Genomic DNA, 21,533 nt, shown 5'->3' on the forward strand with positions numbered 1-21,533 from the left:
AAAAAAGGCTTTTTCTCATTATCCTTTATTTTTTAAAATAATAATCCCATAATACTTGAAAGTTATTTTTCTTTTTATATTCTCCAAAAAAATATATTTTTTTATTCTTTAAAATATATTTTAACAACACATTATCAAATAATTTTTTTTATTTTTTTATTTTGAAGAGCAAAAAATCATTTCAAAAACAGTTGTCAAACATGCCTATAATTTTTGTTATCTGAATTTACTTGTGCACACTCAAAGAAAGAAAAAGAAAAGCGGTCACAAAATAAAATGATCCCTCTTCTTACTTGCGAGTGGCGGCGTATTAGCTTTTTGTGCAAAGATCCTATATTTTTGGAGCTCCTTTCAAATGTTTTTCCGTGCCAATTGTGTTGAAGAACTGAAAGAGTAGCATGTTTTTAGGTAAAGTAAATATTCTCTCTATTTCAAATTATAAAATATTTTTAAATAAAATTTTATATATCAATAAATATCATTAAATATATTAATAATTTTATCTTTACAACATAAAAATTTAAACTTTTAAAAATACTCATCATTTAATATATTGAAAAGAGAAAGGACAAGAATTAATTATAGAGAAAGAAAAAATAAAATTAAAATTAATACTTTTAATGAAACCTTAATCTACTTAAAGTATATTATATTTTGGGAAGAAAAACTTATTTAAAAGTGCCTTATAATTTAGGACGGAGAGAGTATAATATAATAATCAACACATTGATACAAAATTTAAAATAAAATATATCATTTATAACTTACTAACAATATTACTCGTTTATAATTTTAATACAATACATTATACATGTGCCTCGCATTTAATAATTTGAAATTTGCATATGGAAAATCCAATGTTAAACAAAAATTAATTAAAATTTGGTTTGAATTTCTATAAGCAACATTTTTGGTATCAAACCACCTCTATCTGAAAGCCCCGTCAAACTTGATTATTTTGAATTAAGTTATAAATGAGCAGAGGTGATAAAAAAGATATTAACGGTTAAGTGGCACAATCCCATACTTGTTGAATTACATTAGTTAGTTTATAAATAACATTTATTTTATTTTTTGGCCAACGTATAAATGTTTTTTTATTTAAAAAAATTGGAGAATAAGAATAGTATTTGTAATTACTCCTCTGGTCCTACATATTAAGTACTTTTTAAAAGTATAATTTGGTTTATTTTATAAGGATAAAATTGTTTTGTTTTAAATTAAAAATTTTGAATTACCTTTGAAAAGTTAAAAAAAAAGAAAAACAAAAAAATAATACTATATTATTTGTTTTTTATTTTTTATTTGAGGGTTACGTTTAAAATTTTATTTCTTTTTATTTTTTATATTTTTATTATATTAATATTGTTAAAATTAATAAAAATAATTTATAAATAACACCGGATGAATATGAAGCAGAGAGGAATGAAGAGCATGGGATGCAAGGAAAAAAAATTGGTTGGGTGTGGGTAGCTTACCTCGGCCTTTGCTTGAGGGATTGATTCTGATTCCTCTTTCTTCCATCACTTCATTTCCACATCGCAGCCTCCAACGCTCAAGACGGTTAATTCAACGTCCCTCTTCCTCGTTTCCTCCGCCTCCTTCTTCTTCATAACATTCCCTCCTTCCCTTCCCTTCCCTTCACACTCGCCATACCCTTTCTTCTTCCCCTCTCTCTCTCTCTCTCCCCTTCTCTATTTCTGTCTCCCCATAATAATGTCGTTCTCTGCAACCAAGTTCGCCCAGCCTCTCCCTATCAATTCCGTCTCTGCCTCCAGATCCAATGACAAGCCTCTCTCTTTTGATCCCTTCAAGACTAGCTCCTCTTTCCTTGGATCCACTCTCAAGCTTCGCTTCCATGCGCCCTCTAAGGCTTCTCACTACCGTCGATCCATTGCCACTGCTGTTTCCGATGTTGTTAAGGAAAAGAAGCTCCAATCTTGCGCTAATCTGGTGAGTAGTGACCTTTTACTTTTAGACCTTACTTTTGATATGAATCACTGCTTCTCGGCAATAGCTATTCGAATGAGTTTGTGTGTGGGTGTTGTCGTAGAATGGATTCTGTGTAATGGCTAGTTGAAAAAGCTTAGCTTTTTATTCAATTGAACTCAGTTTTGTTTCCGAAGAAGAGTGTTTGAGATTAGTGTTTTTATTTCTTTGCATACAGCTTCTTACCAGAGAGGAAGCTTTAGTGCTCTACGAAGACATGGTATTGGGCAGGGCCTTTGAAGACATGTGTGCCCAGATGTACTACAGGGGCAAAATGTTCGGCTTTGTCCACCTGTATAATGGCCAAGAAGCTGTGTCAAGTGGGTTCATCAAACTTTTGAGGAAAGACGATTATGTAGTGAGCACATACCGTGACCATGTTCATGCCCTGAGTAAGGGAGTCCCGGCTCGTGCTGTGATGAGTGAGCTTTTCGGAAAGGCAACCGGCTGTTGCCGAGGACAAGGTGGTTCAATGCATATGTTCTCAAAAGAGCAGAATGTGCTCGGCGGGTTTGCATTCATTGGTGAAGGAATTCCAGTAGCCACTGGGGCAGCATTTTCCACCAAGTATAGAAGGGAAGCATTAAAACAAGCTGATGCTGATCAGGTCACATTGGCATTTTTTGGAGATGGGACTTGTAATAATGGGCAATTCTTTGAGTGCCTAAATATGGCAGCTTTGTGGAAACTACCGATTGTGTTTGTTGTGGAAAACAATTTGTGGGCTATTGGGATGTCTCATCTCAGGGCAACTTCAGATCCTGAGATATGGAAGAAAGGACCAGCATTTGGAATGCCAGGAGTTCATGTAGATGGGATGGATGTTTTGAAAGTCAGAGAGGTGGCAAAGGAGGCGATTGAGAGAGCGAGGAGAGGTGAGGGACCAACTTTAGTGGAATGTGAGACCTACAGATTTAGAGGGCATTCACTGGCTGATCCTGATGAACTTCGTGACCCTGGTAAGATTTTTTGTGTTTCTTTTTCAAACCTTATTATCTACTCCTATCTGGTATTTTATTTTGAAGCAAATTATATGCCTGTTTTTGCACTCTTGATGGATTATTATGCAGTTTAATTATGCATACTCCTTGTATATGTTTTGTTATATAGTTTACTATGAGTTAACTTCCCTGCATTCCCATAAATTCAACCAGTTCAAAGCAACCCCATCTGCATGCCTGATGCTGAAAAGGTTTCTAGATGTCATGTTTACTGCAATTATAAATGCTAGCATGTCTGCTTGGTTTGGTTAGCATTCTTGCTGAACTACAGAAATGAGAATGTAGTCAATATACAATTATACATCAATGATAAGTATAGTTGAGATGAAGAATACGGCAGTTAGTCACCTGGTTAAGGGTATTTATTAGATGGCCTTGATTATAAATAGAAGATTCATATGAATATTGAATTATGTTCATATGAAAAGTTTGTGTATCCTAACCCTGGCTTGAAGCTTAAAGTTTGGTTTACATTCATTAACTCCACCCAATTAGATGAGACCAAATTTTTCTGTGGGTAACATAAGCTTCATTCCGATGAGATGGTTTTTGGGCCTGTAGAAGTAGTAATACTACTTAGTTGAGGTGAGTCATATCATACTATTTATTGTTTAGGAATGTTGGAGCTTTTTATATATTTTATGTTATATATGGATCGGTAATATGTGAAGCCTTCTATAGTCTTGATTCTTGAAGACTTGATCACCGGTATGGGCATTGGCTTAGTTGTGTTGTTACAGTAATAAAGCTGTAATGCTTGCCTTTCAATCAACATGAAAAGGATTGGTGACATCGATTTACAAAAGATATGATCCACACAACTGAGATAATCCATGATTTTCTGAGATGTCATTATCCTTTCTGCTAATGCTACTGACGCATAGCTTTGTCTTCAGCAGCCTTCATTTGTTGTGCTCGGTATTTCTAATTCTGGTAGATTATACTTTGATTAAATATTTCCTCCATATTATTCTGAAGATTAGTGAATGCCTATTTCGGTCAGTTTCAATATTTGAACTTCTGATGTTTTGGCAAGGCATGCTTCCAACTTTTCATGCGTTAGTTATTGTAAGGGCTAAGTTGTTCATGACATTGCCTTGCACATCTAGCATGTCTTACCTCTTGAGATGTTTTCATAGTTTTATAAATTCTCATTTTCTACATGTTTACCTACATAATCTTGCAGAAGTAATCTTCTGATCAATTAAGCCAGTAAATTTTGTAACATAATTGAATCCATCTCATCTTATTCTGGTTTCTCTCAGTCGTTTGCTTTTGGTTGTAAAGTTCATTAAAATCAACATTCATAACCTCTCGCTACCTTTTCAGCTGAGAAGGCACACTATGCTGGTAGGGATCCCATCTCTGCATTCAAGAAATACATGATTGAGAACGAGTTAGCTAATGAACAGGAATTGAAGAACATTAATAGGAAAGTTGATGAGATTATTGAAGATTCTGTTGAGTTTGCAGACGAGAGCCCTCTTCCACTCCGCGGTCAGCTTCTAGAGAATGTCTTTGCCGATCCAAAAGGTTTCGGAATTGGACCAGATGGCAGCTATAGATGTGAGGATCCAAAATTCACCGAAGGCACCGCCCAAGTCTGATTGTTTCCAGTCTGACCTCTATTTTCTTGTGTTGGTTTTTAGTTTTGGATGCATGTTCTTATTCTTATAGTTACCAGGATCAAATGTTAATCACGAAATGTATTAAGGTTTATAATATAATCAGGATTTGTTCTTTAGGTTGGATTTTGTTTTTTTCCTTCTTTTTGGCTGCCTTTAAGTTATCATTGTCATTGATTGTGGAACTAGTGTCGAGAATGGCTGCCCCATAAGGTTCATATATATTGCTCTTCTTTGTAGTCTCTGTGCAGAAGGTAAAATTCTTGTATTACCTGTCCTTGTAGTGGTGCCTGCCCCTTTACACGAGTGGCTTTTGAACATAAAATTACCGTGGCAACAAGGGAAGTTTGGAATAAAAGCAACATTTCGAGTGAACTTGTTAAATTTGTGGATGAACAGATCTTTGTCTTCTTACTAATGTTTTCAAAATCAGATAGGATATTAAACCAAAAAAGTTAGTAGTTCACGATTCGCATGACTCAATCAGGTTGGACCAAAGGTGAGACCAGTGATATAATAATTAAATTAAAAAAAATTATATATATATATATATATATAATAATCTAAATATAAAAAATAAACATGAAATTGTTATTTAAAAATAACCAAATATTTTAAGTTTATCATAACTCAACAAGCCACATGATTCAACATAATATCAAATAATTAAAAAATTAATCATTTTTTAAAAAAATTTGATAAAAAATAAAAAAAATTTAACAGTCCAATTTTTAAAAATCAAATTCAGTTTTTGATTTGATTTTAGTTTTTGATCCAACCATCGATTCAAAACAGTTCAACTCGATAAAAATAATTTTTACATATTAATCGAATTGAAATTCAGGCCAGTTCGACTATTCGGTTCCATTTTTAAATTACTGCTTTTTACATTGCAAAGCATGGATTTGACACTCCTACTTATATTCATGGTTTCTGGTCCACTTATGGGATGACACAACGAGCACAATTACTTTTGATAAGGCACGTTCTCTTTCAAATGTAGATATATATATATATATATATATTTTAATTCCTATTATAAAATACATCAGATTACCTCATTAGAATTAAAAAAAAAGAGTTATTACTTTTATTTAAAAATAAAATAAATCATTAATTTACCATTATTTAAATAAAATATTTTTAAATTTATATTATATTCTTTTTTATAATTAATGAATTTAAATGAAAGTAATATTAAAAAAATATAATTAATACCTCACTAAGTACCTTAATATAAGGATAAAAAATTCTATTTAAAAAGCATCTTATAATAACAAAGAAGGTGTGTGTGTACATAAAAACATCAATTAATTTTGAATTCAATCTTTATTCACATTTCATCTTAATTTTATTGGTTACCACTTGAATTAGTCTTTGACAGTAGAAGTTTTCATTATCTTCACACACTTTATCATATTATTACAATTTACAATTCATGAGGTAAAGAATATTACACCGTGCTTCACCGAACACTGATCTTTATTGCCTTGAAGTTGATGAGAAAATATCGAAAGCCAACTTAGAAGATAGACCACCTTTATTTCAAAATTAGATGGTCTACGACGTGCAGCAATGCTCCACTTTCTCACAAGATGCCCTATGCTTGACCAAAGACCACATTGGAAAGCACAAAAGAATTGGAAGTATGACTGCCCAAAATACTGATAAAATAGTGACAACAAGAATGAGAATAAAAGGAACAAAAGAATGTGAAGAATCCATGGGGGCGGTAGGTATCACAAGTCACAAGTCATAACCTTAGAGCAGCTATTGCTTCAGGCTTGAAATCCAGTCGTAGACCCAACACACGCCTAACCTCCGCTGGAGTCAGTCTCCATGTCATAGGTCCTGAGTTTTCACCCCAGAAATCTAGAATCTCAGATACCTTTTCTAGATTCAGAATTGTTGCCATTTGAGTAAGACGAGAAAACTTGTCTCTCACAGTTCGCTGTGTCATGCTGGAGAAACAGCTTACTAATGTTCTAACATCTCTATCAAGTTGAAGGCCACCGAGCTGACTAAATCTTTTCTCCATCATGATGACTTCAAGTCTCTTTGCTATGAAATGAATAACCAAATGAACAAACGTGTCATAGTTGCTAGCTGTCATAAGTGGCTGCAGCCATGTCACATTTGTCTCCGCAGCATGGAGAAGTCTTTGAACCCATGGGTCATTCACCTCATTTTCTGTATACTCAGATTCTGACAACTCATAGCTGATTGTTCCTACGCTGTCTAGTACTGGACGTAATCTTGGCGTGATTGTTGCTGCGAGCAGTTCCATGCCAACACTCAGAGCTTGGTTGAAAGCATTGCTCATATCTCCCAACTCAGACAAACAAGATTTTACCCTCTCTCGATCAGCTGGTGCAGGAAAAACCTATATAAAATAATTCAGTCAGTTGATGCTGATTGCAAAAAATTATAAAACGATAGGAAAGGGTGCGAATGGCCAAGAGTATCGATAAGACCTGTAATTTTGTAAGAATTTTTTTCAAAGGAATCCCTATCTTTATGGAATGTAATTCATATATTTTACAAAATAGAAAAACTACGCTGCAGGCTCATAAAACTTGTTTTCTGTACGAATATAAGAAATTAAACAGGGAGGGTATATTTCTTAAAGTAAAACACCAATGATATCATTTCTAAGGATAATTACTAATTGAATAGTTGTGGATTAAATAAGCACGTAGTGTTGGAATATTATTTATGAATTAGCATTAATTAATAAGCCCAATAAATTGGTCCTTATGATCTTGTGTGGACCGTGATAGGTGGACCACACAAGTGAGCCCAATAGGCAGAGGCCCAACCCACAACCCAGTAGCCGTCAGTTATTTCCTATCTCTTAACTGACTGAGTCAGAGATAATAGATAATATAATTATTTAATTATATTAATAAGGCGGTTACCGATCTGATCTATATAAGACGATTAGTCGGTAACCACAAACACACGACTCATTTTCTTCTACTTTCATTATCTCTGAACTCTCTGAAGGCTCTGGGGACTTGAGGGTTGTGTACCTGCCTGCACTCGAGGTAATCGAGATTTTTCTAGCACTCATGGATTCTTCAGGTACGCATGAATTATTTTATTCTATCATATTATTATTACATATATATGTGAATTGAGATATACAGAACTACACGTGGCATCAGAGCCTTGGTAACGACTTTTAAATTTATATATCTCAATTCCCTTCACGTATATTTTTTTTTTTGATATATTGAAAAGATTCATGCTCATGTTGATAAATTTCTTATGATCCATATTCTTCAGATTTGAATATGAGAACTTTGTTTTCAATCTTATTATATTTATTATAAAAAAAAATTTCTCCTTCTCGGTGTCATCTCCCTATTCACTGTATGTTTCTGTCGCCGGAGAATGACTCCAAGGACGTCGGACATGATCGCCGGAAACGGAGTTGCCGGTGCGTCGTCTGCAGCTTCATTCTCCGCTGCTACGTGGAACCACTGCTGGCGTTGTGGACCTTCGGAGCCACTGCTGGCGTTAATTCTGCACTCGCCGGAGCCACTGCTGGCGTTGTGAACCTCCGGCGTTGTGGTCGTCGGCTGGTTTCACTGGTGCTGCCGCTCATCCTTCCCCTCCCCAGTGCTTCTGGCTCGCGGCAGCTGAAAGAAGCTGCAACAGGATCATGAAACCGGATCCTAGGGATCCGTTTCATAGTTCTGGGCCCAAAGAAGTTTGGGCCCAAAGCTGTTATTATAAAAAAAAATTTGGTAGGCTGGACCAAGTCATTGGGCCCAAATCACATGGGCCCAGTATAATTAAAAAAAATAATTCTGGTAGACTGGACCAAGTCCATTGGGCCCAAATCGTATGGGCCCAGTAAAATTAAAAAAAATATATATATATATATATATTTTATAATTGCGTTTCAGCCTCAGTTTAAATTACCTCCTTTGGCCCATAATTTATTGAATTTTACGAATTAACCCTATGATATTTCTGGAAATTTTCAGTTTAGTCCCTTAACTTTCAGAATTGCAATTTTGACCCAAATCTCTCCCAGAATTACTTATTTGCCCCTGATTACCTTTCAAAATTTTACTTTAGTCCTAGATTCTTTTCCTTAATTCCCAAAAGACCCTAAGGACTTTTAAAATAATTTTATTTTGTCCTAAAGTCATAAAATTTGTGACTTTATAAATTATTGATGATGCGTAGGATCCTGTAGCATTGATAATGGACATACCCTATAGGTGTGACATTATTATGTGATTTTGATGGTTGGCTTTGAGAATAGGCTAATAGCACTCCTTTAATGTATTAGATATTTATTGTACCCTATAGGTATGGAAATGTTTAATGCATTATTTTGTATGGACTTTTGTGTGAGCTAAATCTTTATAGTATATGAGCCTTCTTGGTGCATGGTTATAGTTGCATAATTGATAATCGCTTGTTGAGAATTCTGTTTTATAATTATATTGTGCACGCATAATTAATATTTCCCATTTTCTGTTTTGCGATTTCAGTTTCTGCTTTTACGCAACTATCCTTTGTGAAAGCTCTTAATGGGACTAACTATGATGACTGGAAAGAGTCTCTCAATATGTATCTGACCATTTCTGAGAAAGATTTAGCTCTGAGAGAGCCCAAGCCTGCGGATCTCTCTTCCGAGTCCAGTGCTTCTGAAATAGCCTTCCATAAACAATGGAGTGAGTCCAACCGGATCTGTCTAGCGATCATCAAGTACACAATTGAAAAGGGAATTAGGGACAGCATTCCTGAAAATGATACTGCAGTGGAGTACTTGAAAGCTATTGGTAACAAATATAAGAAGCTTGACAAGACTCAAAAGAACTACTATCTGTCACTTCTTGACAATACTCGATACGACGGAGTTTCTGGTGTCAGAGAGCACATTCTGAAGCTTGTTCATTACTATAACAAGCTTAAGTCATATGGGATTGATTTGGGTGAAAGCACCTTGGTTTACCGTGTTCTTCAATCACTGCCATCAGAGTACGCATTCTTGAGGACTTCATACAACTCACAAGAAGCTGAATGGTCTGTTGACCAGATGATATCGATAGTCACTCAAGAAGAGGAAGCTATAAAGAAGAATTCCTCTCACTCAATAAACTATGTCTCCCATGGCTCTAGCAGCAAATCTGGAGGGTCACATAAGAAAAAGGGGAAGAAGCATGATGCCCCAAAGCCTAATAATCCAACCTTTAAAAAGGATGGTGATAAGAGTGAGAAGTCGAGGAAGAAACCCTTTAAAGGGTTATGCAATTATTGCAAGAAACCGGGACACATTAAAGCTAATTGCTTCAAATTGAAGAACAAACAAGAAAGTGAAGGTACAACTTTTCAAACTGCCCCTCTAGCTCTAGTTTGTTTTGAATCTAACACCATTGAAACTTCCTTTGACTCATGGTGGCTGGATTCTGGTGCCACTGTACATATTGTGAATTCTCCACAGGGGCTAAGAAACCAAAAGGTTCCAAGTGAGGCACAGAGGTCAGTCTTTGGCATAGCAGGGAGCAAGGCATCAGTTGAATGCATTGGAACTATTTCTTTGTATTTAAATTCTGGTCATGTTTTACATTTGAACAATGTTGTTTATGTACCTTCTGCGAAGAGGAATTTAATTTCAACTTCTGCATTGGATATTTGTGGCTATTCATTCTTCCAAGGAAATGGAAAAATTGACATTTGTTTTGATTCCATTAATGTTGGTGTCGCTTCCTTGATATATGGTTTATATCGATTGAATGATTGGTCACTTGTACTTCCTAATCTTCATGTCAATGCTGCTATTGGGCATAAACGTCAAAGGCCCAATGATAATTCCTCTATGGTATGGCATCGTCGTTTGGGTCATATCTCTAGAGAGAGATTGGAACGCATGATCAAGCAAGGCGTCTTACGAGACCTTGATTTCTCAGATTTTGAGACTTGTGTTGACTGTATAAAGGGAAAATTCCCTGCTAGAGCTAGAACCAAAGGGGCAAAGAGGTCTGAAAATACTTTAGACCTAATCCATACTGATATCTGTGGACCTATCACGCCTCCGGCTATGGGTGGTTTCAGATATTTCATCACCTTCACGGATGATTACTCTCGTCATGGATGAATTGAACTCTTGCGTGAAAAGGGCGAGTCCCTTAATGCATTCAAGACCTTTAAAGCAGCAGTCGAATTGAAATCTGGCAAGTTGATCAAGTGTGTGAGATCTGATAGAGGAGGAGAATTTTATGGGAGATATACTGAGACTGGTAGGAACCCTGGGCCATTTGCTTTGTACCTTCAAGAGCATGGCATTGAAGCTCAATATACTATGCCTGGCACCCCGCAGCAAAATGGGGTTGCAGAAAGGAAATCGTACTCTCATGGATATGGTTAGGAGCATGATCAGTCACTCCTCACTACCGGAATTCTTGTGGGGTGATGCACTCAAAACTGCTGTTTATATTTTGAATCAAGTTCCTAGCAAGTCAGTTCCAAAGACTCCATATGAGTTGTATTTTGGAAGAACTCCTGCGCTGAAGCATATGCGAGTTTGGGGTTGTAAAGCACAGGTAAAACCTTACAATCCACAACAGATGAAGCTTGATGCTAAAACTGTTGATGGTTTCTTTATTGGCTATTGCATCGGATCTCGTGGGTACAGATTCTATTGTCCAAATCACACTATTAGGGTAATTGAATCTGACCGAGCTTACTTCTTTGAAGATGCCTTAGACAATGGGAGCTCTGTGCCTAAGCATATTACCTTGCATGACGAAAGTAGCATTTTGCCTATGCCTATCATGACAACTCCTCATGTTGACAGAAATAATGACGTGGATCAGAATGAAGCTCAAGATGAACCACCTTTAGAGGGTGATAGGGACATGGTTGTTGAACCGAGACGGTCCCAATGGGTTCGCAGGTCTGCTATTCCAGATGATTACATGGTATATTTACAGGAATTTGATTCAGATGCTATTGATAACTTAGACCCAATGTGTTACCAGGAGGCCATTTCTAGCTCGCATTCTTCTGAATGGTTGGAGGCTATGAGTGAAGAAATTGCCTCTATGTATCGCAATCACGTATGGGAGCTTGTAGAGCTACCAAAGGGGTTTAAACCAGTGGGTTGCAAGTGGGTCTTTAAAACAAAACGAGGAGCTAGGGGTGAAATTGATAGATATAAAGCCAGACTTGTAGCTAAAGGCTACAACCAGAAGGAAGGTATTGATTACACAGAAACCTTCTCTCCGGTATCCACCAAAGATGCTTTTAGAGTGGTAATGGCTTTAGTTGCACAGCTTGATCTTAATCTTCACCAGATGGATGTCAAGACTGCGTTCTTGAATGGCGATTTGTATGAAGAAGTCTACGTGACACAACCTGATGGTTTTGTTGAATCCGGTAAAGAACATCTAGTGTGCAGATTAAAGAGATCCATCTATGGGTTAAAACAAGCCTCTAGGCAGTGGTATCTGAAATTTGATGAAGTTATCACCTCTCTCGGTTTTGTTGAGAATGTCTCAGATCAGTGCATCTATCAGAAGTTTGATGGGAACAATTTTGCCATTCTTGTTCTCTATGTTGATGATATCTTATTAGCCAGCAATTCAATAAATTTTCTCAATGAGATAAAGCACCTATTGTCTTGCCATTTTGACATGAAGGATATGGGTGAAGCCTCCTTTGTTCTTGGGATACAAATTCATCGTGATAGATCTCGTGGTATTCTTGGTTTATCACAGGCCACTTATATTGAGCGGGTACTTAAGAGATTCAAAATGGATTCATGTTCTCCTTCACTTGCTCCTGTACAGAAAGGTAAGCTGTTGTCAAAGTCACAGTGTCCCAAGGATGATAAGAAGAGGGCTGAAATGAGAAAGATACCATACGCTTCCGCTGTCGGCAGCCTTATGTATGTTCAAGTGTGTACTCGACCAGATATAGCCTTTGCCATTGGAGTGCTAGGTCGATACTTAAATGATCCAGGTCCGGATCATTGGAAGGCTGCTAAGAAAGTTATGAGGTATCTTCAAGGTACAAAGGATCATATGTTGACTTACAGAAGATCAAATTCTCTTGAGGTTGTTGGGTATTCTGATTATAACTTTAAGGGATCAGAAGATCTTGAGATTGTTGGCTTTTTAGATTCAGATTTTGCCTCTTGTCTAGATGATCGTAAATCCACGACTGGCTATATTTTCATGTTGTCTGGAGGAGCTGTCTCTTGGAAGAGTGTGAAACAGACACTTACGGCAGTTTCATCTATTGAAGCTGAGTATATTGCTTGCTTTGAGACTACACGTCACGCTATATGGCTGAGGAAGTTGATATCTGGCATGCACCTAGTTGAGTCAATATCACGTCCTCTAACCATTTATTGTGATAACAAATCTGCAGTATACTATGCTAACAATCACAGAAATTCCAGTCGTACAAAGCATTTTGATATCAAACTTATGTTTGTGAAAGAGAAAATTGCTGAGTCTCAAACCCGCGTGGTACACATTCCTGGCACGCAGATGCTTGCAGATCCACTGACTAAGGGCTTACCTGTAAAGTTTTTCAAAATCATGTAACTTGTATGGTATTATGAATTCCTTTGATGCCCTAGTTTAGTGGGAGTTTGAGAACCTTCTTTGTTGCAATTTCTCTTTAGGCTTTGTTTTCTTCTGTGAGTTATGTTCAGTTAATTAGATGCGTCTATATCATTTGTATCCCTATAGGATTCAATGATTCTGTTGTGGTACGCTATGCATGTCACTTGTTTCCCCATAGGAATCAGTGATTTATGTTGTTATCTTACTGAGCTGTGTTTGAAATAAAATTTCATATTTTACTCAGATTATGAGATATCATATCACTTGTTTCCCCATAGGATTCAGTGATTTTGTAGAGTTTCATTTTCTGAATTTGTTTGTGGCTTGTTTATACAACTTGCTTAATTAATGCAATTCAAGTGGGAGATTGTTGGAATATTATTTATGAATTAGCATTAATTAATAAGCCCAATAAATTGGTCCTTATGATCTTGTGTGGACCGTGATAGATGGACCACACAAGTGAGCCCAATAGGCAGAGGCCCAACCCACAACCCAGTAGCCGTCAGTTATTTCCTATCTCTTAACTGACTGAGTCAGAGATAATAGATAATATAATTATTTAATTATATTAATAAGGCGGTTACCGATCTGATCTATATAAGACGATTAGTCGGTAACCACAAACACACGACTCATTTTCTTTACTTTTTACTCTTCTTATCTCTGAACTCTCTGAAGGCTCTGGGGACTTGAGGGTTGTGTACCTGCCTGACTACACGTAGCGGATACAACTTGACCCTCTAATTTTCAGCACTTACAGGTATGAAGACGTGGGAATCTTGAAGTCGTTCCCTCTCCCGTTCTGCGTTTTGTCTTTTACTTCTATCTACTATTTATCTTGCACATATCACATCAAAACTCTGCTTTTTAGACACGTTGGCAAGTTAACATGCATGCAGCTTATGAACCACAGAACCACTTGGGTGTAGTTTCAGAACTACGACCATTGCAGTTTACATGAAAAATGCTTGGGTTCAAGGTCTCATTAATTTAAGAAAAATTCATTATGAAATCTACCTATTAACTTTCTTTTACCAACAATATTTAGGCTATTAAATTTCGTTATCCTGCAATGGAAGTAAGAAGCTAGAAATATACCACTAACCTCAGCAAATTGCTCTTCGATTTCATGTTTTAGTTTCAGAGCATATTCGCTACTAACATCCAAGTTATTTAAAGCTGTTGCAAATTCCGTTCCTGTTTTCTGCACACCAGCACCACCCAAAAATGACTTCGCAGCAAGGTTTGGTTCTCTAATCTTCTGCTGCAATGCTTCATGGTATTCATTGGACAATAAACTACTAGCAGCACTCAAAACTGCTATTACAGAGTTGATATTTGACGTGGATATTGCCCTTCGTATGCAACTCTGCAAGACATAAAACGCATCGTCCACCATGGAATTTGTAAGTCCGTCAGGCACATATTCATCGATCCTTATAGCTTTCCTCACATTTTCCACCATGAAATAACCCTCTAGAATTACATAAAATCCAGTTATATCTTGAACAACTTTACTGAAACTACCACCTCTGAAGGCTTTAGTTGCTCGTGGGACCAACTCTGCATCAACAGAAGTAAGCCCTTTAATCTTTGATATCGTGAACTCGGTATAATCCTCACCCAATTGCATAAGCGACAAAATTTCTTCCAAGTATAATTCAATCTCTCGAGGGTCTGGCCCCTCAGAAACTCCTCCAACCGCAAGCAAATTACTGTTCTGGGCATTTATTTCTGACGATAACTTAGCCAGCCTTCTATAGTCCATATATTTCTTCAAGGTCACGGAACCCCGGACGTCACATTCCTCTTGAAGCTCACAGATCGCATAAACAATACCATCCTCGCCACAAAGACTCTTCAAGATTTCGTAATTCTCTTCAATCGCTAACACAATGTCCTTGAACAAATTCGTCAAACACCCAACGAAGTTAATTTGGTTATGGTTCAAATTGCTGTTGTTGCTACCTGCATTTCCTTGTTCCATCAATTCCACCAATTGCTCGAACTCCAGACTGTATCTCATCCCAATTACCTTCTTCAAATACGCTACATACACTTGCAGCCCCTCCTCCTCAAGACCGAGTGGCGTGTGAAGCCTGATAAACCGTAGAATGGCCGGATGGTCTCGCTGATCCACGGCAGCCGAAAGCTTCTTCCTCACGATCCCTTCAAGTTGCTTTTTAGAAGCCATCAATAGTTCCTTCTCATCCGACCCAGAATCCTTGTAGTCTGCATCAATCTGGAGGAAAGTTTTGACATACCTCGCCGCGGATTCATAGTCCTCGGTTTCAAGCGCTTTATTCACACCCTCCAAACAATTCCCCCTCTCGACGATGGCATCGATGCGAAGAAGCGTGGAATGCACCCTCGACTGCGCCAAGTCAAGCTCCCGGACCTTACGGCTAACGTTATCGGCGAGTTCGCAGGTGGAGCTAACATTGGAGAACATGTATTCGGAATCAGACTTGACAATGTCGAGGACTTCTGAGGATCTCTGGAGTTGGAGAAGCTGTTTGTCGAGGTCGGTCCGCAGAAACAAGTGGTTGTCGAGTTCGACGTCAAGGCCTCGCTGGTATGCAATGCACTCATGGAGTAGCCGAGTCATGGCCCCAACGTCGGCAAGTGATTGGACGTATTCCAATGCCTGCGGTGTGCCGAAGTCGACGGATGTTGATACAGTCGCAGGATGTGCGACAATGCTGCCGTCTTGATCAATGGCCGCGATTGATCTGGTGGAAGTGGAGCTCATGGCCTTTGAGCTCTCTCGAGAAGGAGAGAGAGAATCCAACTGCTCTGGGATCTGGTTCTTTGCCGCGAGAAAGACACGATCATCAGGAAGAAGACGACCCAAACGGATTTAGATCATGGAACGGAGCGTTTCATGCCAATCGAAACGGTACATCTCAATATACTTCATATCGGTGAGTGACAAATGTGAATCTTTTTTAAGATTTACTTGTTTGTTTAAAAATTCCAATTTTCTATTTTCGACAGTTACTCTCAAAGTTCAGCTTAAAACTACTTTGATTTCGATTTATTTTATCGTAGTTTAGTTTATTCATCTTTTTTTATTTCGATTTATTTTATCTTAGTTTAGTTTATTCATCTCCTCTACATAAACTTTTTTTTTTTTTGCCACAGAAACCCTCTTCATGAACTTAAGTTTGTGTGACTCTGGAGCTTTTAAAATTATCTTTTTTTTATAATCACGTATTCAAAAATAGTTAATATAAAAATTAAGATGATACATGAAAATTATCCCATTGTATTTATATATGCAAATTTATTCATAGATTTTTTCATATCCAATCCTTCATAAAATAGAATAAAGATATAAATCCATTTTTCACATACTTCCTCCAGTCCTATTTATAAATTATTTCTACTAACTTCATTAATATCAATACAATAAAAGTATAAAGAATAAAATTTAATAAAATTACAAACATAATTCTAAAAAAGTAAATAAACTATATAATATTTTTTTTTGTTTCTCTCCCTCTTATTTTTTAAGGGTGGTTTAGACATTTCATTTGAAATAAAATATATTATCAATTTAATGATTTATAAAGTAAACCACTTCACTATTTTAAAAGGTGATCAATAAAGTGGACCGAAAGGAATATGTTGTAAGAATGCTTCTTCCTCAAAAAAAAAAAATTAAACTGTTTCAAGTATTCAGCTTGCTGGTTCTTGTCAAATAACTATTGAAAAGCAAATAATCATATTATATAAAAATTCATATCAACAAGCCATTCAGTTGTATTGGCTAACAAACTGTTAAGCTATTACTTTAATGATTTAATAAAATTTTTTGTTATAATTAGTTTGATCATAATTCGACAACAATTTTAATCATTAATTTTTGAACTAGAATCTTGATCGATGACTAATTCAATTTTTAGTGTCTTGTTAATAACCTCTATGGTTGGAGAAGCTGTGATGTTAGTTAGGACTGTAGGAATTTGGAAGCTGCTCACATGCTAGGTCGCTGGGTGACTTTGAGGTTCTTGTGTTGATGTACGAGGCCAACAACAATGAAAGTTAGAAGAGGGGACAGCTGGTTTTATAGTAAAGAATAATGTTGGATCTGTGGTGCACAATCACATAGCTGAAAAAGTTAGTATGGCAGGGTGAATGCCAGTGTGTGAAGCGAAGGCCACGCGCTGAAGACTCTTTTTTTTTTTTTTTGGGTGTTGCAATATGCCCTCTTTGGGAGTGTTCAGCCATAGTGATTTTGTAAATGAATTAATTACTGAACAAATGCTGCTTTGAGTGCATCTCAAGATCACCAAAAACCATACCGCATACGAGGTTGCTCACACTGCACTGGACGACATGTGCTCTTTGGATTGGACTCTAAGATTTGTCTGGGACTGGGAATCTGATCTGGCAGTTTTCTTGCTTCCGTTCTTACTTTCTGTTTCTTTTTTCGGTTTTACTGTCTTGTTTCTGCTGCTGCTGTTTTCTGGTTCTCTTGTATATTGGGGATGTTGATTTGTTTTACTACATGAACGAATCTATATATAGGTTTCTGGCCCTCTCTTTTTTTTACCAAAAAAAAAAAAACTGTTTCAAGCTTGGTATCAAAAAACAGAAAAGGTGGTATCAAAATTGGCACATGGCAATCTCACGTGAACTGCCTTTTTCTTTCCTTTGAATCTTTCTGGAGCAATTCATTGTGGAACACAAACGTCAATTTGTTGCCTTACCTCATGGCCCATGCATGCACGATTTAATTCTCTTATATTTTTTTCTTTTTAATTTGAATACTATCTATTGTTCTTGTATACGAAAATATTAAGAATATGTCGCATTTTGAGGACAGATACAATTACAAATTATCAGGTCAATAAAAAGATGAGTACAAATTAAATTTGAATAAAAACAAATGTAAAGATTATATGCCTGTGGATGTGGGACATTCATGCAAGTTATTGCCGTTTACGGCTGATGCCCCGAGTAACATGACAAGTGGAGGAAAATGTCGTGTTTGCGGCCAGCAGTGGTCCTGTCATTTGGGCCAAGTAAATATCATCTTTTAAAATTTTAATGTTATCGTACATTTAACACGGCCGCCGAGACACATGCATGCATCCACCCTCTATTTTGATACGTAAGGAAAAAAAAACATATATCACACAATTTTTAAAAATAAATAATAATTATGTTTAAAAATAAAAAAATAAATTAAAATATCCTGCATCAATCAATATAATTATATATTAATTATTTTTGATAATGTAAATTATAAGAAGTAATTTAAAAAATATATAATAAATACTCCCTCCGTTTAAAAATATAAAGTATTTTTTGAAAAACTGGATGTTCAAAAATCTAAAGCATTTTTAGTCTTTTAAAATATAATTATTATCTTTTTTTAAAGTATCCGGTGCCTTTATATTTATTATAGGATAGTTAATAGAGATAAATATGAAAAGATAGAGTTAGTTTAAAAGTAGGTAAAAACTTTATTGGGGGCAAAATTTAATTAAAAATGCCTTACATTTTCAAACGAAAGGAGTATTTATTAAAATAGATAATTTTACTTATAGAAAATACAAATTAAAAGTGATAATTTACTAGTTAGCCAAAAAAAAAAGTGATAATTTACCGAGGGAGTGTAATATCAAAATTTGTTTCTTTATTTTATGAATAACTCTACGTTCCATAATCTCACAGGGGAAAAAAATGTGTGATGGAAAAAGCAAGCAGATATAAAATTTTAAAACTCAAATTAGATATTAAAGATTTTTATAATATTTGTTATGCATATTCTATCACATATAGAATCAGTAATACCATTGAAATCAAAAAGAAAATCAACATATATATCAATTAAAAAAAGTTGACACTAATATTTTGTTTTTATTACGTTGTTTACTTACATGTTTGATTTTCTACGATACTAATTAATTTTCAAAAGGAGGTCCAACTAATCTAAATTGAGATAGGTTGAATAGCGTGGGTGCAAATATCTTCCAACAATTTTTTCATTTTCAAAATTAAACTCAAGATATTTTTTTCAAACCAGCCACCTGAAATTTAAAAATTAAATCAAATTTCAACTTAGTTGAGTTGAGTTGGGAAAGATCATTAAGTTGAAAAAAGGGGGGCATGATGATTCTTTTAGTCTCTCAAATTTGCCTCATTTACTAATTTAGTTCCTTAAATTTAACTTTTATTAATTTGACCTTTTACATTTTCTCATATTATGATATTAATCCTTTAAATTTTAAAACACAGATTAATTATCAAATTAATTAAATATGTAATATGTATATGTAGAAAAATGAAAAAACATTACCCCTCAAATTAGCTCAATTTTTATAAATTTAATCCATCATTACGTGTTTTTTTAATTTGTGTCTATTTTTTTAATCTAAATAAATATGTTTTTTTTATTAATCTACATCGTTGTTATTGATATTATGTTGTCCATGTCAGTAGATTTTAATGGTATTACCTCCTTTTTAAATAATAAAAACTAAATTAATAATTAAAGTAAACTCAAGAGACTAAATTAATAATTGAGGAAACTTATGGGACTAAAAATTTCATCGTAATTAAAAAAATTCCAAAACAAATAGTTAACCTGAAATTTTATGTGCAAAGAACAAATAACTAAATCACTTATGCTACTATTATTTTCGTCATATTAGAAAGAATCTGTGATCATATATCTTTCATGATTTTGGGGTATTTACTAATTTTTTTCGATAAATTTTAAGAGGGGTATTTAAAAAAAGGATAATGTTAGTTAAGAGTAGAAATAAAAAAAAATGAATTTTGGAATATTTTTGCACAAAGCACCTAGTTGATGACTTGCAATATTTTACTAAATTTATTGATGCTTTTTAATATAATTGAAAGTCATTTCTTTGAATTTATTAAAAAAAATATGATTAAGTATATGATTATGTATGTGTGAAAATGGATATAGAAATGTGATTATAAGTTAATAGATCAATTATAATATTAATTTTGGATATTGTACATGCAAAAGGCCCAATTTATGAGACCAAAGGTGAAAATTTTGAAACCAAGTCCAAGAAAATAAATCTGAAATTTTTTTTTCATAAGTCATATTTGCTGTAGTGAAAACGCGTTTCGCTGTAGCAAAACATGGGTTTTAATAAAAATATATAGTTTTGAACTTCAACAAATTTTAATGATTTGAGGACCTTATTTACAGCCATTCCTTACTTCTAGCAACTACATGACATCTATGGAGAGAAAAAGAGCCAAAAGAGGGTTGACAAGGCTTGAGTTTAGTAAAAAATCAATGGTTTAATTCAATATTATTTCAATTAAGCTTTTCTTTTTTTTTCCTCTTTAGTTTGATATATATATTACTAATATTTGCTATCATTAGAGCCATGGGTGGCTAGTTTTTCCTCAATCTAGGATGAATTGATTTTTGAATTGGAACATATTTGAATCATTTATTTGAACTTAATGTTAGTTTCATTTACTTAATATTATATTTATTTATCTACTTAATGCTAGGTCATCATTGAGTATGAAATTGGAGGTTTATTTTTTTCCTTAGAAAATGAAATCTAGATTAGACTATTAGATTAAATAATATGAGATTAGAATTTATTTTAATTTGCTAATAGGATAGGAATATACTTATTAGACTCATATAATCACATTAGTGTGAATTTGTGCCTTTTGCCTCTTGGGTATTGTGTTAGAAATAGTATATTAATTCAAGAGAGGGATGTAATTAATCAAAAGATAATTATTTCTATTAATACTCTAGATTAAAAATTAAAATTAAATGAATTTATTTGGTTATTACATGCTCTATGAATTAAAGAAAGGATTATCCATCCCCTAGGTTGCCTTAATTATTTGTATTTATTAAAACTTTTATTTCAATATATTTTTATAATTTTAATTTTTTATTGTGCAAAATCAAAATTAAATTTTTTTTGCTTAATTTAAATGAACATGAGGAATTTATTGCCTAATTATTAATTAACTTAATTATCTGTGTGAATGACTTTAATTTATCTCGTACTATTTTTATGACTTATACACTTGTAAAATTCATTACATTTTTGTATGTATTAGTATCTTAAATTTATTCCACATCAACTTGATATGACTTTAATAAGTGGCCGAACTAGTTCAAATCAAGTTGAGTCAGAATATTCTCAGGTGAAAGTTGTATCATCATCATTGTTGCATTTCCAGAACCTAAACTCACGGCATCTAGTTGAGATAATACAATGTTTTTTATTAATTGAACCTAATGTCTTAGGCTTAATTTTAAAACCACTTCAATGAGACAATTAATTTTTGCTTAT

At 34.7% G+C, this 21,533-nt stretch overlaps 2 protein-coding genes across 2 annotated transcripts; one reads left to right on the forward strand and one right to left on the reverse strand.

Annotated features, from left to right (window-relative positions):
* The first annotated feature begins 1,450 nt into the window (after positions 1-1,450).
* LOC129290279 (pyruvate dehydrogenase E1 component subunit alpha-3, chloroplastic-like) lies at positions 1,451-4,734 on the forward strand. The gene is made up of 3 exons (XM_054927004.1): positions 1,451-1,953; positions 2,168-2,948; positions 4,320-4,734. Exons 1-3 carry the CDS (start codon positions 1,717-1,719, stop codon positions 4,595-4,597), a joined length of 1,296 nt encoding a protein of 431 aa, XP_054782979.1. The 5' UTR covers positions 1,451-1,716; the 3' UTR covers positions 4,598-4,734.
* Positions 4,735-6,368: 1,634 nt separating this feature from the next.
* On the reverse strand, positions 6,369-16,043 carry LOC129290121 (conserved oligomeric Golgi complex subunit 4-like). Its single transcript, XM_054926829.1, has 2 exons — positions 14,318-16,043; positions 6,369-6,998 (listed from the first exon to the last, which is right to left on the reverse strand). The coding sequence occupies exons 1-2, from the start codon at positions 15,962-15,964 to the stop codon at positions 6,369-6,371; spliced, it is 2,277 nt and encodes a 758-aa protein (XP_054782804.1). The 5' UTR covers positions 15,965-16,043.
* Between the last annotated feature and the right edge of the window lie 5,490 nt (positions 16,044-21,533).

This window comes from Prosopis cineraria, unplaced genomic scaffold (assembly GCF_029017545.1).
Source record: "Prosopis cineraria cultivar Desert tree isolate PC_DT_omini unplaced genomic scaffold, ASM2901754v1 PC13, whole genome shotgun sequence".
NCBI lineage: Eukaryota > Viridiplantae > Streptophyta > Magnoliopsida > Fabales > Fabaceae > Prosopis > Prosopis cineraria.

Bases quoted from the DNA above. Each gene is read 5' to 3' on its own strand.
- LOC129290279 (XM_054927004.1), top strand. From the start codon at position 1,717: ATGTCGTTCTCTGCAACCAAGTTCGCCCAGCCTCTCCCTATCAATTCC. The intron at 1,954-2,167 runs GTGAGTAGTGAC...CTTTGCATACAG, and splicing joins TCCAATCTTGCGCTAATCTG to CTTCTTACCAGAGAGGAAGC. The intron at 2,949-4,319 runs GTAAGATTTTTT...CTACCTTTTCAG, and splicing joins TGATGAACTTCGTGACCCTG to CTGAGAAGGCACACTATGCT.
- LOC129290121 (XM_054926829.1), bottom strand. From the start codon at position 15,964: ATGAGCTCCACTTCCACCAGATCAATCGCGGCCATTGATCAAGACGGC. The intron at 6,999-14,317 runs GTTAGTGGTATA...TATTTTATATAG, and splicing joins TCGAAGAGCAATTTGCTGAG to GTTTTTCCTGCACCAGCTGA.